The sequence below is a fragment of the Eriocheir sinensis genome, chromosome 3, assembly GCF_024679095.1.
Source record: "Eriocheir sinensis breed Jianghai 21 chromosome 3, ASM2467909v1, whole genome shotgun sequence".
Taxonomy (NCBI): domain Eukaryota; kingdom Metazoa; phylum Arthropoda; class Malacostraca; order Decapoda; family Varunidae; genus Eriocheir; species Eriocheir sinensis.
The window spans coordinates 11,819,965-11,846,185 of record NC_066511.1 but is presented as its reverse complement, the minus strand read 5'-3'; the positions used below and the strand labels follow the sequence as shown (position 1 = coordinate 11,846,185).

Genomic DNA, 26,221 nt, shown 5'->3' with positions numbered 1-26,221 from the left:
CCTACGAAAGCCTAGTCAAATATGTGTATACCTGGGCGCCGAAATGTCATAGTCTTACCAGGCACCCAAGTCAGACAACCATGAAACAGTAAAGGAAATAGTACGAGTTAGTATACCAAGCCATACCAAGAAATCAATCAGCTAGACAACGTGACATAGGGGAGAAAGTGATGTAGTTTTACCAGCCACCCACGTCAGCCAACCATAACACAGTAAAGGAAATAGTACGAGTTAGTACACCAAGGCATACCAAGAAATCAATCAGCCAGACGTGACAAAGGGGATGAGCGGATTTCTTTGTTTGTATGTCTTTGTTTATTACTCTTGAGCTGTTTACCGTAAAAAAATAAAAAAAAGACTGAGAAACACGTGACTCATCCAGCTACTCTACTCTATTTAGGAGCAGTAAGTAGCGGGCTTTTTTTTTATCTTTTTTTTTACGTCTTTGCACTGTCTCCTCTGCTGTAAAAAAAAAAAATAAAAAATAAAAAGCTGCCCCCTGAGTGATTTACGTCTATATTAATTTACTTTCCTCAGCTTTCATTGGTGTTTTCAGAAGCTGCAGAGGACGGTATTTTCAGACGCTTCCGCCTCTCACGTCAACAATATCCAAAGACCGATAAGGAGATCAGTCGGGTTCTAATGAGTGATTTGTTAGGCTCATGGTACAGAGAAAGTGTCAGACTACCACCAGGGTCATGAAACTACTACCCCTGGAAATCCCCAAAACTCCTACGAAAGCCTTGTCAATTTTGTTATGTGTTGTAATGTAATGAGATTTTAAAATGTTTTCGTCCATATGTATTTTTTTTTTGTGTGTGTGTGTTCCTGCTTTCTCCAATTTCCGACCTTGCTATCATTCTTCTTCATATTTCCCTTTCTTTTTTCCTTTCTTTCTCTCCTTTCCTTATCATTGTTCCTTTTTAACTTCCTTTCTCCTTACCTTATATATTTCTTCCTTTCTCTCTTTCGTCTTTCGTCTTTCGTCAGTAGATATCATATATCTGGATTTTCAAAAGGCATTTGATAAGGTCCCCCACCAACGATTGCTCAGCAAACTATTGGCGCACGGTATCTCGGGTAACATCCACAATTGGCTTGTGGACTGGCTCTCTGAGCGGAAACAGAGTAGTTCTAAACGGTGTTGCATCTAACTGGCTCGACGTCAGAAGCGGCGTACCTCAAGGATCAGTGCTTGGCCCCATGCTCTTCTTAATTTATGTCAATGATATCGATGATGGGCTCACTTGCAAAGTATCAAAACTTGCTGATGACACAAAAATTGCTAGTAAAGTAACTGCGACACTCGACGAAGAAGCTTTACAATCAGATCTAGATCGACTTGCACGTTGGGCCAATCAATGGCAAATGAAATTTAACGTTGACAAATGTAAAGTGTTGCACATCGGAAAAAATAACAATCGCGTTCGGTACGTAATGAATGGCAAACAACTTTCTGCAGTAAGTAAAGAAAAGGATCTTGGAATCACTATATCAAGCGATTGAAAGCCCGGTCAGCATTGTTCAGAGGTAGTTAAAACTGCAAACAAATTGATTGGCTTCATCGGACGAGTCTTTAATAATAAATCGGAAAAAGTAATATTAAAACTGTATAATTCGTTGGTTCGACCCCATCTAGAGTACTGTGTACAGTTTTGGTCTCCCTACTACAGAAAAGACATAGAAAAGTTGGAACGGGTTCAACGAAGAGTAACAAAGATGATTCCTAGGTTGAGAAATTTATCATATGAACAAAGGCTTAAAGAAGTAAATTTATTCAGTCTATCAAAACGAAGAATGCGAGGCGATCTAATAGAAGTGTTTAAAATGTTTAAAGGATTCAGTGATATTAATGCGGAAGATTACTTTACAATTGATCGATCAAATAGAATAAGTAGAAATCACAATTTGAAGATAAGTATTAAAAGATTCTCGTCGCACGAAGCTAAACACTTCTTCAATCGAGTTGTTAATGTTTGGAACTCTCTACCCTCGTTGATTGTACAACAGTTACGGCTTTCAAGAATAGATTAGACAAGTATTTTGAATCCAACCAGCAACTAAGATATTACTCATTGTCGTAATAACGTTAAGTTCTTTCGAATACTGGTGTCCTTGTCCGCTTTTATCGCCCGGTTAGTGGTAGCTGTAATGGTAATTCTTTCCTCTTTCCTACATAATTTCCATGCAGTTTTTCCATGCTGCATGGTTCTTTTTCCTTTACTGCCAGCTTTGGCTGGAGGGATGGGGGGGTGGGGAGGAGCCTTCGCCTTTGCTGTCCTTCATCTTCCACCTCTGATTAGATAGTTAGTGTAGCTTGTCACAAACAGCCTCGTGGACCAGCAGGTATGCTGTTGTTTGTTCTTCCTTAGTGTTTCTTTGTGTTCCTTTGTGTCTTTCCTTCCTTCCTTCCTTTGTTTTCCTACTTTTTTTCCTTTATTCCCTTCTTCCTTCATTCTTTTCTTCTTGCTCTCCTCCTCTTCTTTTTCTTGTCTTTTTCCTCCTTATTTCTTTCCCTCTTTTCCTTCTTTCCTTCCTTCTCTCCTCATTTTCCTTCCTTCTTCTTCCTCTTCCTCCTCTTTTTTAATCCTCATTCTCGTATTTCTTCATCCGTCATTCTCTAGTTTTCCTTCTTCCCGTCCTCATCAATCTCCTCCTCCTCCTTCCGCTTCCTCCTCCTTATTGACTTATCTCCCTTCCCCTTCTTCCTCTTCCTCTCTCTTCCTCTTAAGTACTATCAGTCACTCTCTCTCTCTCTCTCTCTCGTTTTTCTCTGTTCTTTCCCTCTTTCTCTTCCTCATGCGTTCATTTTCTCCTTTTCTTTTTTTTTTATTATCATCAAACCTTTTTCTGCCTCTTCCGTGATCCTCTTCCCTTCCTAATTTCCTCCTCCCTCCCTCCTCCTCCTCCTCCTCCTCCTCCTCCTCCTACCATGTTTTGTAACCCGAATATCATCTTTCTCTTCCTTTCATTTTTTCTCTTCCTTTTTTTTCCCTCCCCTCTCGCCCTCCCCTTCCGGCGTATTATAAGCGGCCCTTCTCCTCCTCCACCTCCTCCCTCTTCTCTCCTCTCTTCTCCTCTTTCCTCCCTCCTACTAATTACAAACCACGTATTCTTCTTCCCTTTTTTTTCTCGCGCTTTTTTTTTTTCTTGTCATGCGATTTCACTGATTATTATTACCTCACGTTGCTCGATTTTTTTTTTTTTTTGTCTTTTTTCTTCTTTCTTTTATATGTTTCTTTCGTTTATATTTTTCGTTTATATATTTTTTTTTCTATGTTGTCAATTCTTTCGTCTATATATTTCCTTTCGTTTATATATATTTTTTCTATGTTGCTGGTGTGTGTGTGTGTGTGTGTGTGTGTGTGTGTGTGTGTTGTCAAGTTCTATCTATCTTTATTTTTCTTCATTTATGAATTTAAAAGTCACTCACACATTTATTTTTCGTCCTATAACATTATGATCATCTTCATCATCAACCTTATCATCATCTATTTCTTCTTTCCTTCCTTCTTTCGTTTCTTATTTCTTCCTTCTCATCTAATCCTAACCTACATAATATTTCCCTTCCTCGTCTCCCACTCACTCACACACACATTTATTTTTTTTGTCATATAACGCCATCATCATCATCATCATCCTTATCATCATCTATCTTCTTCCTTCCTTCCTGCCTTCCTTCCTTGCTTCCTTCTCATCTTATCCTAACCTACGTAGCATTTCCCTTCCTCGCATATCTCACACACATCTTTGGTTCTCATCCTATAATATTACCAACGTCATTTGCCTTATCATTTAGCTTCTTCCTTCCTTCCTTCTTTCCTTCTCATCCTTTCTCTGAGCAGTCAACATTTTTTCCCAATCTCGCCTTTTTATAACGTCATCAGCCTTATCATCTATCTCTTCCTTCTTTCCTTGCATTCCTCCTTCCTTCCTTTCCTTGTCATCTATCTCTTCCTTCTTTCCTTGCATTCCTCCTTCCTTCCTTTCCTTATCATCTATCTCTTCCTTCTTTCCTTGCATTCCTCCTTCCTTCCTTTCCTTGTCATCTGTCTTTTCCTTCTTTCCTTGTCATCTGTATTTTCCTTCTTTCCTTGCATTCCTCCTTCCTTCCTTTCCTTGTCATCTTATCCTATCCCCGAGTCCTTCACATTATTCCTTACCTCGCCTTATTGCTATTTCAACTACCTTCTTCCTGCCTTCCTTCCTTCCTCCATTCTCATTTTATCCTCATCATCAACTACTGCTTCTGTTGCTCTCCTTCCTTCTTTCTCATCCTAACCCCAAGTCCATATATTTCCCTGCCTCGCCTCCCACCCTCACCCCGCCCACCACCACGCACCCCCATCCCTTGCTCTTGGTGTCCTCTTTCATCTCTGAGCAGCCCCATGCAGCCAGCCAGCTCACCCGCCCGCCAGCCAGCCAGCCAGTCTGCTTTTCTCCCTCCCTCCCTCCTTTCCCTGACCAGCTTCAACCATTTCCTGAGGTATCTTCATCTCTTACTGGGTCCTCTCTCTTCCCTTACTCTTTCTTACCTACTTTATTTTTCCTCTTTTTATCTGTTTATCTCTTTCTTTATCTGTATATGTATATCTATATCTGTCTATCTATCTTTCTGTCTGTCTATCTGTTTATTTATCTATCTATCTCCATTCATTCTCTCTCTCTCTCTCTCTCTCTCTCTCTCTCTCTCTCTCTCTCTCTCTCTCTCTCTCTCTCTCTCTCTCTCTCTCTCTCTCTCTCTCTCTCTCTCTCTCTCTCTCTCTCTCTCTCTCTCTCTCTCTCTCTCACACACACACACACACACACACACACACACACACACACAGAGTCACAGTCACAGTCTCTCAGCATTGTTTCCCCGGTTGGTGCCAGGATCACTTTGGCCAATTAGGGGGGCCGTCTGTTTAGCTTCAAAGGATTCAACTGAGCGTGTATCTTGCTTTGGTTTCTGGAATACAGGCAGAGGTGGGCTGGGTGGGGTATAGCCAGGGCACGGAGAGGAGGAGGAGGAGAGGAAGAGAAGATGCAGGTGGAAGTGGAGGGTTTAGACAGGAATGTAGCACTTGAGATCTCGTAAGGTTGGGCTTGAAGAGTGGAATGTCAGGTTTGTTTTATATTATGTGAAAAAGACTTAGGCTTGTGACGTGAGAGAGTGAGGAATGAATGCTTATCCTCGACAGTGCACTCCGTAGGCTCACTAAGGCAGGCAAGGGGAGTTAGAGAGGCAAGAAAGGGGGGGGGGGGGGGGAATGCCAAAAAAAAAAAAAGATCAGTAAGTCAGGTATAAACATGTACTTGACGTAAAAGTAAGATAAGGCGATGAAGAAGAAAGGAATTGCCACTTTGAAACGATTGATTAACTCGGTATAAAATCACGAAGGAAGGAAAGTAGAGAAGTTGAGGAGAAAGGGAGTGCGGTTTCTAAAGAGTAAATTGAATATGTGAAAGAGTTTAACATGTGCTTGACGTAAGAGTAAGATGAAAGGATGAAGAAAGAAGGATTTGCCACTTTGAAACGATTAACAAACTCAATATGGAATCACGTAGGAAGGATAGAGAAGAAAGGGAGGGAGTGAGTAAGTTAGAAGGTCAGACCGGTGTGATTAGTGCATGGGCGTTTCCTCCACTCCCATCATCTGCAGGAAAAGGAAAAATAAGAAAAAAGAAAAAAAGAAAAACTGCACTCCTCTCTTCACGTCCCCATTTTTTCTCCTCCTCCCTCCTACTTCTCCTCCTCCTCCTCGCCGCTTACTCTGCATGCCAAGGAACCCACCTGAGTCCCTTTACCTGGTGGGAGTGGATAAAAGCCTTTGACGTGGGAATCATGATGTGTGAGAGGTGCCGGAGAGGAGGAGGAGGAGGAGGCAAGAGGCGTTGCTTGCGGGCTGAACCTGGCGGGACTTCTAACTGACTGGCTGGGTTGTTGAGTGCCTACCCATCCCGCTCCTCTCCTTTCTATCCCTGTCTCTACTCCTCTCCCCCTTTTCATCCCTGTTCCCTTCTCTCCTCCAGTCCTCTCCTCTCCTTTCATTCCCTATTTCCTTACTAACCTTTCCATTGACTGACTGGCTGGCTGGTGATGTTTCTGGATAGCGTTAGGTACAATTGTGTGTGGGACCTCGTGTGTTGACGCTGTTCAGATAGCTCAAGAACACGTAAAGGAGGAAAAGTTATCGTGTTCCGGGTCTCTGTATGTCTATCTTACGTTGCCCTCTGACTGACTGACTAGCTGGTGATGTTGCTGGGTAGTGTTAGGTACGATTGTGTGGGGGACCTTGTGTGTGTAGGCGCTGTTCAGATAGCTCAAGAACACGTAAAGGAGGAAAAGTTATCGTGTTCCGGTCTCTGTATGTCTATCTTACGTTGCCCTCTGACTGACTGGCTGGCTGGTGATGTTGCTGGGTAGTGTTAGGTACGGTTGTGTGGGGGACCTAATGTGTGTAGGCGCTGTAGATAGTTCAAGGATGCTGCAGAGAGGGAAAGGCAATGTGTTCTGGATCTGCGTATGCCTACCTTACGTTGCCTACTGACTGACTGGCTGGTGATGTTGCTGGGTAGTGTTGGTACGAGTTTGTGTGGGACCTTGTGCGTGTAGGCGCTGTAGATAGTTCAAGGGATGCTGCAGAGAGGGAAAGGCAACGTGTTATGGGTCTTCTTTACTCTCACCTTCCCCTTCTGTCTCTGCATGTCTGGCTTACGTTGTTTCTAATTAAAATGGATACGCTTGGGTGGGTTGGCAGAAGATGTCGCTGTTATATAATTGGCTTCGTTGTGTTCGTGTTGTAAATGAGAGGAGGAAGAGGGAGCAGTGTGTGTGTGTGTGTGTGTGTGTGTGTGTGTGTGTGTGTGTGTGTGTGTTTTAGTGATTTTATTTCCTTTACCAGGTGTACTAAATTTTATAGGATTCATGTTTTAGTATTTCAATTTAATGTTTTATATAGATGTTTGCTGGTTCGTCTTTTCGTTAATGGGAGTTTTAGTGAGTTTAAATAACACACATTTCAAGGGTTTTAAGTAACATTACTAAGTTTTATTTACTTTATACAATATGCATCTTTCTGTTTATTGGCTTTAAATAAGGTTACTAAATAGTTGTATAGTTCAAAAGAGTCAGTTATTGTAATTTGGACCAAAATTTCTTTTTAACTTCTGTATTTTGTATTTTTTTCTGTGGTCAATAAACTATCTGAATCTTTTTTTTTTTTTTTTTTTTTTTTTTTTACAGCAAAGGAGACAGTTCAAGGGCACACAAAAAGCAAACATTAATAAAATAAAAAAAAGCTCGCTACTCACTGCTCCTAAAAAGAATCCAAAGAGGTGGCCGAAAGATAGGTGTGTGTGTGTATGTGTGTGTGTGTGTGTGTGTGTGTGTGTGTGAGAGAGAGAGAGAGAGAGAGAGAGAGAGAGAGAGAGAGAGATTCATATTCTGAGAGGTATCGGATTCCCATTACAACTAATTTTCTAGGCCACAGAGAAGATAAACCAGGCTTCCTTGGGTAATATTTTCTTTCAAGGTGCAGAAGTCGTGTATTACTATCACTAGCATCGCAAAATAGTACATGAAAAGCCCAGAAACTTCTAATAGAGGCTTTCCAAATAGGCGAACTGAAACGCCAATACGCTTAAAAATGCGGACTTGTATCTATGTCTGTGTCTGTGTGTTCCTTCCCATGCAGCGATAGTCCAGTCGTTGCCCGCGGATGCCTGCACGTTCCTACACCGGCCCCGAAAATCTCCGTCTCTTAATTTTCTGCACGTATTCCAGTTAGAGAGACGGGTGACATTTTTTTTTCTTGAGAGAGAGAGAGAGAGAGAGAGAAAACGTAGTATTAATATCGTCGTATTTTTTTGTTTTGTGTATAATTTCTCTTGACAGTTACACTCTCTCTCTCTCTCTCTCTCTCTCTCTCTCTCTCTCTCTCTCTCTCTCTCTCACACACACACACACACACACACACACACACACACACACACACACACACACAAAAGCTTTTAATATTACGAGTCGTGTTTGTGTGCGTGTGTGAATTGGATATTATTATTTGTGTACTGAGAGAGAGAGAGAGAGAGAGAGAGAGAGAGAGAGAGAGAGAGAGATTCTCTCTCTCTCTCTCTCTCTCTCTCTCTCTCTCTCTCTCTCTCTCTCTCTCTCTCACACACACACACACACACACACACACACACACACACACACACGTTTACTCACCCTTGCATGCACGGCCCGATAATGGCTTGCGTGTTGTGTGCGAGAGAGCGAGAAGAGGAGGAGGAGGAGGAAGGAGGAGGAGGAGGAGGAGGAGGAGAGTGTATAGTAACCGTGTCGGAGGAGAGGGTGAGAAAGGAGGTGAAAATGAGGATGAGGCAGCAGGCAAGAGCATCATCGTCATCGTCAGCATTTGTATCATCGTCATCATTTGCAGCATTTAGAAGTGAAGTGACTTGCTCTTTTGTTTCTGCGAATGTTCGTATACCGCAAAACTCTCACTGACTAACTTCTCCTCCCTTCCCCCCCACCCTCCTCTCCCTCTTTATCTTTCTATCTTCATCTGTCTGTTATCTTGACACACCTTGATACCAACATTTATTTCCCGCCTCTCTATTTTTTATCTTATTCCTCCTCCTCTTCCTCCTATTCTCCTCCTCCTCTTCCCTATCTTTATCTTATTTTTTATCTCTGTGTCTCAATTTCCATGTGTTATCAGGCGTTCATCTTTTTTTTCCTCCTTTTTAGCTTTCACTTTCTTATCTTCCTCCTCCTCCTCCTCCTTCTTTCTTCCTCCTTCTCTTCCCTTTCTTTACCTTATTTTTTTATCTCTGTGTCTCAACTCCCATTATCTCTCCACTTTTTTTCTTCTCTTATCTCCCTCTTCCACCAGCTGACATCCGCTCACCTCCGCTCCACCCTCCACCATCGTCACCACCACCAGCTATCACCACTACCCTACTTCCCGTTCCCGTCCCTATCATCATTTCTCTATCATCATCTTCCCACCCACCACCACCTTCAACCCTCATTCCCATCCATCATCACCACCACCACCGACACCATCACCATAACCAGCTATCACCAGTACCCTACTTCCCGTCCATCATCACCACCACCACCACACTGTTTACGCTTACTTTCCCAGCTTCCCACCACCACCACCACCACTACCACTCTCCCGTTACTGAAAGCCTCCGTGCGTGTTGGGTTGAGGCTTTGACGTTACGCTGAGACTTCGAAAAAACTTGAAATTGAAACTCGCTCTCTGTGTGTGTATTACCTATTGCCGTGAAAGAGAAGGAGGGGGAGAGGGGGGAGGTTACGTTCCTATATAAAAGGGTTGCAGCTCTTGTGTTTCGTGAAGTTAAGGCGTTCGTATTAGTGGGGAGCATTTCCAAGGGTAGTTTTCCGTGGTAGTGTGACCTGACCTGCCGACGGTATTCCAAGTATTGCTCTATTCTTAAACAATTCGGCGTCCAGGCACACACACTAACACATTTGACAAGGCTTTTTTAGTTGTGCGCATTTCCAAGGGTAGTTTTATGTGGTAGTGTGACATGACCAGCCGACGATATTCTAAGTAATGCTCTATTCTTAAACACATCGGCGTCCAGGCACGCACACACATTTGACAAGGCTTTCTTAGAAGTTGTGTGCATTTCCAAGGGTAGTTTTATGACCCTGGTGGTAGTCTGACGAAGCTTCTGTACTGTGGACGTGAAAAAAACACTCATAAGAACTCGTCTAATCTCCTTTGTACCCTTTGGAAATATTCGTTATGAGAGCACAGGCCACTGTGTTCTAAGTATTGCTAACGTCATGCGAAACACACACACACACACACCGCCACGCAATGCAACACACACCAGTAACCTGCATTACGTGTGTTCTAGGTATTGCCATCGCCACGAGACACGGCCCCGCTTAGAACGTCCCGGCATACAGTAACCCAACACCCAACAGGACCCATCACTGCGTAACCCGACCCGCGGCCTGCTGTGCCCTGGGTGTCGTCGGCTTGTCGTCACCATGAAACACAATAACCCATCTCAGCTCGTCTCTCAATACCATGCTGTAACTCAACACCAAACATGCAACGCTGGCCTACTACAGATTGCTTTACGTGTTGCTGTCCCCATAAAACACTATTCCATATTGCCACACATCTCAAGGCTCACTCACCCACACGTGAAAAAGCTTTCGTTGAGGTTGTTGTGAGCATTTCCATGGGTAGTTTTATGAGCCTAGTGATAGTTTGACAAGGCTCCTACACCATGAACGTGAAAAAACACTCATGAGAACGCGACTAATTTCCCTTGTGACCCTTGAAAGTATTTGTTGTGAGAGCCGAAAGCGTTTGAGAATACGGACCACTACTATTTTTTAACGCGACAGAGCTTTGCATACTGTCGCAGAACACCGTATCTTTAATTAAATGTCTCCGTCTCCCATTATGACATCTTTCCAAGACCACAGAGAAGAGTAACAGAGTTTTCATGGGTGATTTTCCCGTTCAAGGTGCAGAAGTCCTGTTAAACTATCACTAGGGTCACAAAACGGTCCATGAAAAGCCCGGCAACTTCTACTATACGAGTCGCTTTTCAAACAGACCAACTAAGGCGGCGATACATTGAAGAACACCCTCTGCCCCACGCCGTGTTTAAGAATAGGGAAATACTTAGAACACCGTTGGCGGGTCAGGGCAAACTACCACATAAAACTACCCACATGTGCTTGGACGCCGCAGTGTTTAAGAATAGGGCAGCACTTAGAACACCGTCGGCAGGTCAGGCAGTGTAGCGCGGTGTCGGGGAACCAGAATACGGGGCTGCGGCTTTAGCATGGGCGGGGCCTGCAAGGGAAAAGTCATGCACTCAGGTTTTGGTCTCCACGCTCTTTCCCTCCGCGTCGCTTCTCCTCCCCCGTCCGCCCTCTTCCTCCCTCTCCTCTTCCTCCCTCGGCTGGTGCATTAAGGTTGTTGCCGTGGACTTTGGGGCTGGAGGAGGGACGGGGAGAGGGAAGGGTGTCGGATGGTCGGGCCTCCCCTTCGCTGTCTTAAGTGCAGCCTGCCAGAGCTCGGAGGGAGGCTTGCCCTGACTCGCTCTCCGCCGCACCGCATTGACAATCAGGCTCTTGTAGTCGCGTGAACACCTGGCGGGCAGCGGCGTTGTACTCGTTGTTTTTGCCCCATAGTCCTCGCCCTCGCACTCCCTGGCACGTGGCTATATAAAAGGGTGAAGACTGGCTATTAATTGTACTTTTTAACGTCTTATTTTAATGTTGTAGTCGTTGTTTTCATCCCTCACTGCTCACTCTTGCACTCCCTGGCACGTGGCTAGATAAAAGGGTGAAGACTGGCTATTAATTGTACTTTTTAACGTCTTATTTTAATGTTGTAGTCGTTGTTTTCATCCCTCACTGCTCACTCTTGCACTCCATGGCACGTGGCTAGATAAAAGAGTGAAGAGTGGCCATTAATTGTCTCTTTTTTAACGTCTTTTTTTAAATATTGTAGTCGTTGTTTTCTCCTCCAAGTGCTCGCTCTCACATTCACTGGCACGTGGTTAGGTAAAGGAATAGAACTGTCCATTGATTGTTTTAATTTAACTTCTTATTTATATGTGTTAGTCGGTGTTTTCAGCCCTTAAAAGTTTGCTTGCTTGCTTGGTTCTTGAAAGTGATTATCTAGACTGCACATAACTTGCATACTTTTGTCATCGTGTTGTTGCTTAAGTGTTTAAAGCTGGCTAAAGCACGCAGCCATTTGCACACACACACACACACACACACACACACACACACACACACACACACACACACACACAACCGGTTTTTGTGAATGGTCATGCATAAAAAGAGCAGATTTGACAAGGGAATACATGGCGTCTGTTATTCCTGGCCCCTCGATGGTGTGTGGTGGTGGAGGTGGAGGTGGTGGTGGTGGTTTGTGAGGGAGGGGGTGAAAGGAATGGGCTTGCTTGTACGTATTCACACACACACACACACACACACACACACACACACACACACACACACACACACACACACACACACACACACACACACACACACACACACACACACACACACACACACACACACACACACACACACACACACACACACACACACACACACGGGGCGAGGATCGAGGGGCAAGGGAGGCGCGGGGGCAGACACAGCTCGTAATGGCAGCTGTGAAGGTTGACACAAGCTTGGCATACCGGCGGCTCCGAGATATAAGGAGGGGAGGGAGAGAGAAGGAACTATGCACGCTCACATGTTTGACAAGGCTTTCGTGGGAGTTTTGAGCATTGCCAAGGATAGTTCTCTGACCCTGGTGGTAGTTTGACCCTATTTCTATGCCCCGAACCTAAAAACACGCATTAGAACCCTCGTAAATAGATAGGTAGGTAGATAGATAGAGGAAGAAATAATATGTAACTAAACAGGAACATGTATCCAGAGAAAGGGAAAGGAAACCAGTGAAAGGGAGACTGAGGGAAAAGAACCTGGGACTAAATATACAAGGACGAAGCCCCTTAGATAGATAGATAGATAGATAGATAAATAGATAGAGGAAGAAATAATATATCTAAACAGGAACGAATATCCAGAGAGAGGGAAAGACAGGCAGTAAAAGGGAGACTGAAGGAAAGGGAGCTGCTAGTAGCGTCTAAATAATTGTTCAACGACGAGGCCCCATAGAGAGATAGATAAAAGTAAAGAAAGAAAGATAGAGGAGCGAGTATCCAGAGAAAGGGAAAGGAGACCAGTGAAAGGGAGACCAAAGCAGAAGGAGCTGCTGGTAGCGTCTAAATATACAAGGTCGCGATCCCCTACCTCACCGAGCACTTTCTTATACCCGTCTGGTCGCCAGCTGCCGCGCGCCGCCGCCGGGAGCGTCCCTCGCCTCTACACCCAGCGAGTCCTGCCAATCCCCGAACCAAGCCCTTTTTCTAACCCTTTACCGCCCGGGGCACCACCACCCAGGATCAACAGTGAGGGAAAACATACGAAAATACCTTACTATTTACGAGAGGGGGAAAGGATGTAGCCGTAGGTGTTTTGAGAAGGCCGAATATAGCATTGCTTTGTCGGGAGTATGGGAGGAAGTGTAACGTAAAAATAGACGAAGATGCTGAAAGAAAAGGGATGAAAATATTTGACATCCAGTTAAAAGACCAGCTAATAGTGCTTTGTAGAGAGTGTCTTTTCCTCTTACATAGCTATAGATAAAATATGAGAGGAAAAGACAGGTGTTGGAACTGTGTAGCGGAGCAGAGGGGAGGAAAGGACCCGCGGGAGCCGACGCCAAAACGAAGTGGACGGAGGTTCGGGGTCACGGCAAGGCGGGCAGCTGACGGGGACGGAAGAGTGACAGTAAATATCCCTCACTCTCGCTAGCCCCTCCTTCCCTTCCTTCCTCTTCTTCTCTCCCTCCCCTCCTCCTCCTCCTCCTCCTCCTCCTGCTGCTGCTCTTCTTTCTCTTCTCATTACTTTTGTACTCTCTCCTCTCTCTCAGTTTAACCTCCTCCTCCTCCTCCTCCTCCTCCTCCTCCTCCTCCTCCTGCTCTTCCTTCGTCCCTCATTGCTCTTGAACTCTTTCCTCTCGCGCTCTCTTTCGTCCCCTTCTTCTCTTCCTCCTCCTCCTCCTCCTCCTGCTGCTTTTCTTTCATTCCTCATTACTCTTGTACTCTTGCTTCTCGCTCTCACTTTCATCCCCCCTTCCTCCTCCTCCTCCTCCTCCTCCTCCTCCTCACATCTGGTTAGTTTTCTTAATATATCACACTCGAACGTGGGTCTTTTTCTTTCTCTCTATCTCGTCTTCATTACACACACACAGTTCCATCATTTCTCACGTTCCGAACACACATGATTTTTTTTCTTCTTATTGTTTATCTCTTATCAGCGGGGCTCTTTGGAAACTCGAGCTAAGAAAAAAAAAGTGTGGTAATCCAAAGCTGCACACACACACACACACACACACACACACACACACAGTCAACCCGTTCCCCTTTGCCTCCCTTTCTTATACTTTTACGTCCCGTGTCGCTGGAGGCTTGTCATGAAACGTCTCGTGACTCATGCATGGACAGAGAGAGAGAGAGAGAGAGAGAGAGAGAGAGAGAGAGAGAGAGAGAGAGAGAGAGAGAGAGAGAGAGAGAGAGAGAGAGAGAGAGAGAGAGACGCAAATCTTAAAGGAGAGCAAAGACGGTATAGAAAGAAAGATAATAAAGGAGAGAGAGAGAGAGAGAGAGAGAGAGAGAGAGAGAGAGAGAGAGAGAACAGGTAGAAGGAAAAGGCTGGCTGGTGGTCATGGTACACACACACACACACACACACACACACACACACACAGGTAACGAGGCATATTACCTATACTTTACCCTTGATTGGATGCTTTCAGGTGTGTGTGTGTGTGTGTGTGTGTGTGTGTGTGTGTGTGTGTGTGTGTGTGTGTGTGTGTGTGTGTGTGTGTGTGTGTGTGTCGCGGAGTTGAGTGGTCTGGCCTTTAAGTTGGTAGGGGGAGAGAGAGGGGACGGGGTGTATGGTTGAGAGAGGGCAGGAGAGAAGGAGAGAGAGGGAGGAAGAAAGGGAAGGAGGGAGAGAGAGTATAATAGAGTCGGAGGAGGAGGAGGAGGAGGAGGCACCGGGCAGGGCAGTGACGTTTCCCTCACCTTGGTCGCGGCGAAAGTGACACACACAAACTCGCCTCCGTTTTTCTTCCTTATCTCTTTCCTCTTCTTCATCTTCTTGGCAGAGGAAGTGGTGCTTAGTGACTTGGCCCCCGCACCTGCCCGGCCTCGTTACCAGGTGTGCGTTCCTCCAGGTGTCAGTAGCTTGAGTCCTTATTCTTCAACGTATCGGCGCCCCATTTCACCTGTTTGATAACCCTCTCGTTGAAGTTCCTCCTGGACTTTTCAATGGACTGATGCTGGTGATCGTTTTACACGGCCTCTACACCTTCAACGGGAGAATCACCTTTGAAGACCCGGTTAATTTTCCCTGTTGACTCTTTGCAAAGCCTCTCGCTGAAGTTCCTCCTGGACTTTTCATGGACTGTTTGGTGATGTAAGTGATAGTTTTACACGTATTATAGTATTATAGTAGTAATGGGAGCCCAATGCTTTTAAGAATAAGGACCCTAGCGTCGTGCGTGTTACTGTTTTTTTTATTATAGTTTGCGTGACAGTCTTTGTGAGGTAGTTCGATGTCACCTCCTTGCTCTCTTCTCTCTTCTCTCTCTCTCTCTCTCTCTCTCTCTCTCTCTCTCTCTCTCTCTCTCTCTCTCTCTCTCAATAAATAAAGAAATAGGGGATAGAATGGCCATGTGGTTAAATAATAGAATCTTCCTCCTCCTCCTCCTCCTCCTCCTCCTCCTCTTCTTCTTCCTCTTCATCTTCTTCTCTTTCTTCTTCTTATGATTCCTCCTCCTCCTCATCTTTCTTCTTCTTCTTCTTCTTCTTCTTCTTCTTCTTCTCCTCCTCCTCCTGCCTTCTTCGACCTGCAGATGATTATGGAATTTAAAGAGGAGATGCTCGAGGCGACGGGCTGAGTCAGCATCCCTCTTCTCCCTCACATCTCCTCCTCCTCCTCCTCCTCCTCCTCCTCCACCAGCCATCTTCCTTTTGTTCCCGTCATTGCCATTTCTCATTAATTTTCGTCCCTCAGCCAAAGAGTCACGGCCAGGCAGGAAGCGAGTCCTCCGCCAGTCTGTCAAACCAATATTAAAGTTACTCCGCGGGGCGACGTTTTGATAACAGTTCCGCGGCGCCTAACATAACTTACCCCTCGGCGCTCTCGCTCACACCTTCCCTTTACTCACACGCAAGAAGGAGATTGGATTGAAGGAGAGAGAAAGCGGTTGCGAGATTCTTTAACATTTCGGCTCCCAAGCACACACATTTGATAAGGCTTTCGTTCCTAGGAGTTTTAGGGAGCAATGGGAGAACACGCGTGACAGAGAGAGAGAGAAAGAGAAAGAGAGAGAGAGAGAGAGAGAGAGAGGCAAGGGTGGGTGGGGTATCGTTATAAGTTGGCCCAGTCCCAATGAGGGTAAGAAAGGAAGGTGGCGGCGAGCGGTGTTATAAGACCAGGGCGTGTCCGGGTCACTTGGCAGGCGAGGGGACGGGACGGGACAGGATGGATGGGGTGTGGCCGGCCGTCTGTCTATCCAGGAAGGAGGAAGAAGGATAAAGACAGCACCTATGTAACTACCTACCTATCTACTAACTTATGTACTTACTTATCATCTACCTATCATTTGTCCCTCTCTGTGTGTCTGTCGTGTGTAGGAGGAGGAGGAAGACAAAGAAGGCACCTATCCACCTATCTTCCCACTTACTAACTTACCTACCTCCCTACCTTCTTTTCTATTCACCCACCTACTTACCCTCTCTCCCTCTCTCTCACTTACCTACCTCTACCTACCCAATTCCTTCCGTGCGATGCGTGAGTGAGTGAACGTGATTAACCAAAGTCAGAAAAAAAGGGTGATCTTGCGACGAATGCCAAGCTGATCTCCTATTCACGGAACGGTTTTTTTCTTCTTCTTATATATGTTAGTAAGAGGCTTTGCTCCTCCACGCCTTACGAGGTGAGAAATATTACTATGAGCTCTTGTGTGTTGACCTTCTTTTGTAATTGTAGATTGTCGAGGACTTTGTTGTTAGGGATGATTGTTGAGGGATTTGGTTATTGAATGTTGTTGTTATTTGTTATTATTTTGTTAATTAGTTAGTTAGTTAGTTGTGTTTACCTTCCTTTGTAGATTATGTTAGTGTTGTGTTACTAGGGAAGAATGTTGAAGGGTTTTGTTATTGTGTTTATTATTTGTTATTGAAAAAGAATGTTGAGGAATTTGGTTATTTTGTTGCTATTTTGTTATTATTGTTATTGGAAGAAGAAGGGGACAATGAAAGGGAGAGAAGGGGAGAAGAAGAAGAGGAAGAGGAGGAGGAGAAAGAAGAATGGGAATGAAAAAAGTGTTATGGTGGAGGTGGTGGGTGTTACTATACTGTTACACTACATTACTAAACAGGGTTACAATATTGACCGATCTAAGTGTACCTATACATCTGCCTATACCTATAAACTTATCTACTTGCTCACCTATCTACCTATCTATCAATCTACCTACATAATACTGTTAATCTAATACGGGGAGATACAATTCATATACGTGACCAGTCTAAGAAAGGTAGTGTTATAGTTTTGGTGGTGATGGTGGTGGTGATGGTGGTGGCGACCCGAGAGTGTTGACCTCTGGCTAGAAGAGTTCCGCTGCGTGAGCCCGTGACCCTCCCTCCCCCTCCTTCCTCCTCCTCCTCCTCCTTTCTCTCCCTCCCTCCCTCCCTTCCCACGCTTACCTCATTCTTTCCTCCACACGCCTACTACCACAGCCTCCGCTCACACTCGTTTCTCTCTCTCTCTCTCTCTCTCTCTCTCTCTCTCTCTCTCTCTCTCTCTCTCTCTCTCTCTCTCTCTCTCTCTCTCTCTCTCTCTCTCTCTCTCTCTCTCTCTCTCTCTCTCTCTCTCTCTCCACGTCCTCATTTCTTGCCAAACATAAAGTCAAAATCTTCCGTTTCAGTGAGCAAGCAAGAATTATGCGGATATGACTGCTGTACAAGTCCTCCTCCTCCTCCTCCTCCTCTTCAGGGTCGTCGTCATCTCCTCTTCTCGATCCTCTTCATTGTGGCCCTTTTTTATTTTTATTTTTTTCCATGGATTCTTATGTCATTTAAACCTTGGCATTTCGTGAATCCTGAACCCTCGTCACTGAGAGAGAGAGAGAGAGAGAGAGAGAGAGAGAGAGAGAGAGAGATTAGAGATTATCCTTGAGACTTCTTCCTCCTCATCAAATCTCAGTGCCAGCCATACAGACAGGTAACGTCAGGTGAAGTAATAACAACAACAATAATAATAATAATAATAATAATAATAATAATAATAATAAAGCCGTGGTGTTCTCTCTCTGAGCTTATATCGGTAATATGTCTAATAACAGACGATTTCGCCTCTTACTTATATCAACTATTCCTAAAGCCAAAAAGAAGATTAATTGGGTGTTTTCTTCAGGTTCATGATACTGAAGAAAGACCAAACTACCACCAGGGTCTTAAAACTACCCCTGGAAATGACCAAAACTCCTAGGAAAACCGTGTCAAATATATGTGCCTGCGCGCCGAAATGTTTAAGAATATGACCCTTAACCTCGACATATTAATTGGGTTCTCGTGAGTGTGTTTTAGATTCTTGGTACAGAAGATGAGTCAAACTACCGCTGTCCGTAATGAACACCACTGAGTGCCGGGGATCGAACCCGAGCCTTCCGAGTGGAAGTCAGGGCAGCATACCAACTACGCCACTGTTGAGCTGAAGATCACCGCGCCAGAAGCCATTGCTGCGGCCTATACCTGACGCCCCTGCCACGCACAGTGGACATGAAGGATATTTTCACCGTGTTATTTCAGTTTCTCTAAAACTACCACTGGAAATGCCCAAAATACTCCTACGAAAACCGTGTCAAGTATGTGTGTGCCTAAACGCCGAAATGTTTAAGAATATGGGCCATAACCTCGACAGATTCTTCTCCTCCATGCATCCGCCTAACTAACAACAGCCAACAAACACCGGACGTCTTAACTTAAGCGTACGGTTCATAGGGTCGGTGGGTCGAGCATAACGCGTCTTCCTCCTAGCTTTCATTTCGAAGTCACGCGCCGCAGAACGTGACGTGTGTGTGTTTGTCGCCTTCCTCGGGGCGGGGAGAGGCAACCAAGCGTCTCGAGGTCAGCGCTAAGCATTAGCACACACACCCTCGCTGTGCCAAAGACCGGCTGTGCAGACCTTAGTTTTTACATGCGCAAGACGACAGACAGACAGACGACTCAGTGCTCACGAAGGACGGAAGGAAGGAGGGAGCAGGGGTGGAGGGGACTTGGGCATCTCTCAACATGATTTGTCACTGTACATATCTCCGCCTGTCTTTGTGTGTGTGTGTGTGTGTGTATGCTGTCGTCCCCCCCGTCGTCCTGGTATGATACACACTCGAAGGGCGGCTCTGACTCAGCACTAAAGCCCGTATTTTTAAACGTCTCGTCCCCTCAGTTCGCCTGTTTGAAAAGTCTCTCGTATAAGTTGCCGGGGGGGCTTTCATGGTTTGTTTCGTGATACCAGGGATAGTTGTACACGACTTCTGCATCATGAATGGAAAGATTACTCAATGTAAACCTGGTTAATCTTTTCTGTGTCCTTGGGAAATAGTCGTAATGTGGGCCCGATACATTTAAAAATATGGCCCTCACGATGTCGAGAGGCTGATTAACGAGAGTAAACGGTGAGAGGCTTTGATGAGGCTGTAGAGAAATGTTGTGGTGGGGAGGAGCCCGGGAGGGAGAGGAGAAAGGCTGGGAGATCAATAGTGTAGAGGAGGCCAACCCTGCACCACTCATCCCTCCTCCTCCTCCTCCTCTTCCTCCTCCTCCTGTCGCTAGATGTTCCTCTCTCACAAGCTCTTCGCCTCATGCCAGACTCCCAGCAGCCTCGTCCCAGCACTTACCTGCACTGTTCTTTGTTTATTTTGCAGACTATCACCTCGCTTCTATATCTCTTTTATATGTTTATCTTTTAGTATCGTTTTAAAGTCCTTGCTATTGTCTATTTCTTCCTTTTGAGTTCGTATGCACCCTCGTTCTTGCACTTATCTCGCCTTTGCTTGTTCGTTCATTTATAGTATTGTTTTAAAGTCCTTGCCATTGTCTATTTCTTCCTTTTGAGTTCGTATGCACCCTCGTTCTTGCACTTTTCTCGCCTTTGTTTGTTCGTTCATTTATTACGTCTTCACTATAGTATGTTCGATGTTGAGTCTTTTGTTATGGTGGTTTTACATAGATCTGTGTTATCGTGCTTTCTTCTCACCTAACTGAATCTTTGGCATTGTCCTTTTTTCACTTATCTTGCCTTCGTTTGTTATTTCCTTCGGTAAATCCTTACTACATTACTTTCAATAGTGTCTTTGTTATGGTGGTTATTTAGATCTGCGTTATCGTGTCTTCCTTCTCGCCTAGCTGAATCTGAATCTGTGGTATTGTCATTTTTTTCATGTACTTATCTTGCATTTATTAGTTCTTCTCCTCGTTACACCCTTACTATATTATGTTCGATATTGTCTTATATTATGGTGGTTATTTAGCTCTGTGTTACCGTTGTTCACGTTGTCACACTTCCTAAGGCTGTTATGTGGGCAACCTCGAGGACGGTGGTAAGGCCAAGGTTGTACGAGACTGGCGATACTTGGGTTGGCAAGACTGGAAGCGCTGGCAACGATACTCCACCGATTGTGATTGCAGTTACAGCACCAGCGCGAGGGTCGAGGCTGAAGATGGGGTTAGGTTTAGTGGAAAGAACAGCAAGAAGCAAGCTATACCATGTGTGTGTGTGTGTGTGTGTGTGTGTGTGTGTGTGTGTGTGAGGGGGAAAGGGAAGGGGGTTAGGTTTGTGTGTGTGTGTGTCAGGGTAGCTGAGTCCATGGCAGAGGAAGGAGATATCTGATCATGCAATATCAATACCAGGCAACCCACGGACATAATATGGGTTCCTTATACTCGGTTTTCTGAGGTCTTGAGATTACGTGAGACTGTATTATGTCCATGAGTTGCTTGGTGTAGATCTCACGTGACCTCAAGACCTCAGAAAACCGAGTATAAGGAATCCATACGCACGCTTGATGGCCTCCAAATTCACACTGCCTCTGAAACTAAGCAAGAACGTATCTAATCATGCAATATCTATACCAAGCAACCCACGCACATAATACAGTCTCACGTGACCCCAAGACCTCAGAAAACCTAGTATAAGGAACCCATATTCACGCTTGATGACCGCCAAATCCACACTGCCACTGAAACTAAGCAAAGTAGAGATATAAGGTAAAAGTTAAAAGCTCCCTAAGGTGTTGGCGTCAGGCAGATTAGTCCGATGACACGAGTAAAATGCACGGTTGACAAGCTTCTATGAAGTAATGGCGGTGGTGGTGGTGGTGGTGGTGCCCGCCCTCCACCACAGCCGTAAAACTCGTTAGAGAGGGACGTGATCTTCCACTCGCGTCTTGGAGCTGCTCTTGCGTCACCCCTCCCTCTCAGCTCCCCCCAGCATGGCACACCCCGACCCCAGCCAGCCTTACCAGATCATCGCACTCGCCACACTGTAATTCATGACTTCTAGCCCGTATTCTTAAACGTTTCGGTGCTCCAGTTCGCCTGTTTGAAAATCCGCTCGTAGTAGTTGATGCCGGGCTTTGCATGAACTGTGGTTACTGTCCCCCCTTGAAGAAGGGGGATGGGTGTGTGGTGTGTGAGGTCCTGGCAGTACCCAGAGATCGACGATAATGAGCACTAGCTCACGTCGGAAGGGTACCTGCTGGCGAAAGCGAGTCCAACTCGTGATCAGGCCGTGGTGAATTACACACACACACACACACACACACACACACACACACACACCATTACGCATTATTATCCTCATATTTAACGTCAGAATCATGTTTCCCGTAATGCGCTGAGTCACATGCTCGTTACATTATAATATTTCGATGCGGCGGCGGCGGTGGCGGCGATGGTAGTGGTGGGGGTTGCGGCGGTGGTGGTGGTAATGTCATGAATCGTCGCAGGGAGGAAAATGTTGAAATCCTGCTCCCTTCAGCCCGACGAATAAAGTGCCAGCCAACCGCGACGTAGACATATAGAGGGATGTTTTATCGCCCCATCAAACGCTTCATGGCCCGGCGTATAGAGTGGAGTGCCCGGCGCCGCGAGATATGTGATGGACGCGGCCGTAACAAGATGTACCGAAAAGAAAGAAAACCTTCCCTCTCATATCGCTGGAGTGAGTCTTGCTACAGTAACCTTGCGTGTCGGAGACATACTATGATTGGTATTCTCAGGCGCTCTCTCTTCTGACGTCAGCTATTTCCAAAGGCCGAAAAGGAGATTAATCGGGTTTTCATGAGTTTTCTTAGGTTCAGGGCATAGAAGAAGGGTCAAACTATCACCAGGGTCATAAAAGTACCCCTGAAAATGCCCAAAACTCCTCCGAAAGCCTTGTCAAATATGTGTGCTGGGCCGCCGAAATGTTAATACGGACCATATTCGTAGATGGCAGCGAAGTGTAGCAAACAGAATCTCCTCCTCCTCCTCCTCCTCCTCCTCCTCCTCCTCTTCCTCCTCTTCCTACTTCTTCTCTTTCTGAAACTAATACCCAGCTTAGTTTCTGAACACCCTAGGACACGAAGTTGAGTGATGTGCAAACAGTGAAAATAAGAGGATTAACTGAAGATTCTTAGCTACGGCAGGTGATGAATAGGTTACCCTCCACCACCCTTGCCCACCCACCCACCAACGCCCACCCGTCCATCCATCCATCCACTCTCTTAAAACCAGCCATCAACGTCCCTTCGACACAAAAACGCCGCTAAGTTATCCATCACACCCATAAGAAACAGGTTGATAAGGAAAGATAAAGTGTCATAGTTGATACCCACGTAAGAGTACCCTGAATCTGTACACCACACACTCTACGTTATATTGCAGTGCCTGACCCGTCAAAACTCAGGGCCGCTTTCACAGTCATTTTGTTTGTTTTGATCGTTACCAATGGTTTCAAAACCTCGATATATGTTCCTCCGCGCCACTTTTCTTCACTAATATAATATGTAACAGATACTTCGAAATGGGTCGCAGTGTGAAGAGTTTGAAGAACACTATGTTGGTAATCTCAGACGCTTCCGCCTCTCACATCAACTATTTCTAAAGGCCGAAAAGTAGATTAATCGGGTTCTAATGAGTGTTTCTTTACGTTCATGGTGCAGCAGAATACTCAAACTACCACCAGGGTCATAAAACTATCCGTAGAAATGCCCAAAACACCTACGAAAGCCTCATCAAATGTAAATCCTTGCGCGACGAAATTTTGAAGAATATGGCCATAAGAGGCTTTCTATGTATGTTCTTAGGTTCAAATATAACGAAAGAAAGGACGAGAGGCATCAGAAAAGGAGGGAAGGAGAAAGTGGTGGGCGGGCGGACGACCCCTCGCCACCCCCTCTCCTCCTGCCTCTCGAACCATGCACAGCGGAACCTATCCATCAAGTTAATCGATCTGAAGTGACTGTGTTTAGTATGTGTTGGCTCCCTCCCTCCCTCCACGCCACGTGCTGCTCGGCCTTGCATTCCCCTTCCTCGCCTCGCCCGATATTGAATACCTGAGCGTTGAAGGGAAGACTGGTAGGGAAGGAAATCATATTGGTTGACTTTTTTTTTAATGTATGAGAAAGTTGACATGAGGCTGTAATAGTGGAGAGAGAGAGAGAGAGAGAGAGAGTATTGAGTATGCGGAGATGAACATTTTTGATCTTGTTTTCAGCCTTCCTCCTCCTCCTCCTCCTCCTACTACTACTACTACTACTACTACTACTACTACTACTACTACTACTACTACTATTACTTCCTCCTCCTTCTCCTCCTCCTCCTTCTCCATTATATCACATGCAAAAAATAGAGGTTAAGTATGGGCGTCAAGAGAGCAGTGAAGGCGTGTCGATTCTGGTCAGTGGCTCCCTTTTGATCCTGACACGCCCTCACTCCGGCCGTTGTGTAGGGCGGGAGAGTCGGCGGGGGGGCGGGGTTGCTTCGGGGGGCGCTGCTTGTCACCCCTTCCCCCGAACGGTCACTCCCCAACTCACCCAGTCACCTCGGGAAAGATTCTGCCCCCTCTCTCACGCCCCTCCCTTCCCTTCCCTTCCCTTCCGTTTTCTCCCTCCTAAGGTCTGGTTTGGTTGTTGGTGGCGGTGATGGTTGTGTGGGGAGAGGGAGGGTTTTGGTCGGGGTCTAGGCTGTGATGGTTAGTGTTTTGATTTTGATGATGTAGTGCATGGAAGAACATAAGAACATAAGAACGTAAGGAGTCTGCAAGAGGCCCGTTGGCCTATACAAGGCAGCTCCCTCCACACCAACCCCCCACTCACCTCACCATCATTGGCTTTCTTCTACCTTCTTCTTGAATGTATTGGTGGTATTGGCACCCAACAATGGCCCCCCAGCCTGTCACTCACCTATTAGTCCACCACAGTGAACCAATTCTCTTTGGTTGTTTTTGTTTTGTTTTTTACAGTTAAGGAAGCAGCTCAAGGGAGGAAAAAATAAGTAGGAAAAAAAGCCCCCCTATAAAAGAGAGTATAGAAAAGTAGCCAAAAGAGAGCTCAGTTTCGTGTGGAGGGCTGTGTGTGTGTTTAGAGGTGTCTCGATGTGTTAGTAATGTGTTGTTTTCAGCCCATAGTAACGTGCATGTTCTTTTTTTATATTATTATGTCTAGCTAAACTAATTATGTCGCTCGTTACTTATTGGTCTTTTGTTGTGTCGTTACAGAGCCCAACACCCAGTTCCGGATATGGACGAAGGCTTACACACAGCGCCACGAGGGCAAGTCCTCCCAGCCGGTGATGGTGTCCACGGACCTCTCGGGGCCGGGCGCTCCCGTCATCTCCAACCTCAGCTGCCAGGCGGACGGGGATATTTACCTCCAGTGGCTGAGGCCGGAGAAACTCTACGGCACTGTTGACCTCTACTACATCTACTACCGACCCGAAGACTCCTTTGAATTCGAAGAAATTGCCGTAAATTCCGTGAACAACCGCCGAGAGCACAATGTGAGTACCTCCCGTGTTTGCTTTCTTTAACTCGGAATACATCATATGATGCGTTCGTGGAGTGAGTCCAAGTATCCGCGGCAGCCCTCGTGCTGAGTGGCGAGGGTACGTTCCTGCTGCTGCCGCGGTGGTGCCGTGTTGAGGGCTGGCGGGGCTGCCGTCAGCACCGGGGAGCGCCAGTGTCTGCCTCTCGGTCACGTCCTCGTCGGGGATCATCTTCAGCCCATCCACGTAATTGGTCGTCACTACGGCGAGACACACTCCTCCCGACGCCTCGTGTTGGCTCTTGACCGTCAGAGGACCTTGCGGCATAATTAGTAAGGACTTGTTAGCACGAAGACCTCGCCGCGCTAATAGTCAGTGACGTATGTTGACGTTACTGCAAAGAGATTTCAAGATTTTTATTTCTCTGTGAAGGCGGACAATCTGAGATGAGAAATATACGACCATAAAACTTATATTACCAGTACTCTGTGTGTGTGTGTGTGTGTGTGTGTGTGTGTTTGTCTGTGTGCGCTCTTATCAGACCACTTGGGAATAGGTGAGGTAGGTAGGTAGGTAGGTATGGTTTTGCGCCGCACCTCCTCTCTCTCGTCCTCGTCCTCGTCCCACTCCCGGCCGTACTGAAGCTGAAGGGAGTCGGAGAGGCGTTATAGCACACTCGCGTCGGGGGAGTCACTCGAGGCTACAGAGGAAGGAAGGAAGGGAAGGCTTTTAGTGCAGGGAGAGTCGACACGATAGATGAGGGAGGAAAGGAAGGTAGAGAATGTGCTGAAGTTGAAGGGACTCGGAAAGTAGAGAAGTGAAGAGAGAAGAGAAGAGAAGAGAAGGCGAGGAGGTAAAAAATAAACAGCAGAAGGAGGAGGAAAAGCGAAAAAAAGTATGAAAAGGAAGCGAAAAAAGAGAGAGAGAGAGAGAGAGAGAGAGAGAGAGAGAGAGAGAGAGAGAGAGAGAGAGAGAGAGAAGTGTTAATGATACCCGTGCGCCCCTCATCACGGGGGAGGGCAAGGCCGGGGTCCCAGCAACTCACACTTATCATCTCCCGGCTCTCACCTCTTACCCCGGGGCACCGCAGGGGGGGAGAGAGGAAGGGAAGGGAGGGAAGAAGAGAGAGAAAGGAAGGGAAGAGAGGGAGAACGTAAAGGAAAGGAAGTGAGAAGGTGATAGGAAAAGAAAACGAGGAGGAGGGGAAGGAAGAGAGAAGGAAAGGGGAAGGGAAGAAGAGAGAGAAAGAAGGAAAGGGGAGAGAGGGAGAGTGTAAAGGAGTAAGGGAAAAAGGGGATAGGAGGAGGAGAAAAAGAGAAAAGGAAGAAGGAAGGAGGAGGAAAAGGGTGGAATGAAGATAAAAGAGAGGAACAAGCGATAAAGAGATAGAAGGTGAAGAAAGAGAGGAAAATAAGGGAGAATCAACGTAAGAAGTAGATAGAAAGGGAGAAAAGAAGGCAAAAAGAAAGAAATGGAAACAAGGAGAACAAGAAAGTATGGAAGATTTTAAAGGAGTAAGGAAGGAAGAACACGAGTGCCA

The 26,221-nt window shown here is 45.9% G+C and overlaps 1 protein-coding gene across 5 annotated transcripts in view; it reads left to right on the top strand.

Moving 5' to 3' along the window:
• Positions 1-26,221, top strand: part of LOC127005150 (tyrosine-protein phosphatase 99A-like) — a 107,834-nt gene that overhangs the window by 64,919 nt on the left and 16,694 nt on the right. For all 5 annotated transcript variants that reach the window (XM_050873816.1, XM_050873792.1, XM_050873800.1 and 2 more), the window contains one exon: positions 24,416-24,696. In XM_050873816.1, coding sequence (XP_050729773.1) covers positions 24,416-24,696 — 281 coding nt within the window. The remainder of the gene's footprint in view (positions 1-24,415; positions 24,697-26,221) is intronic.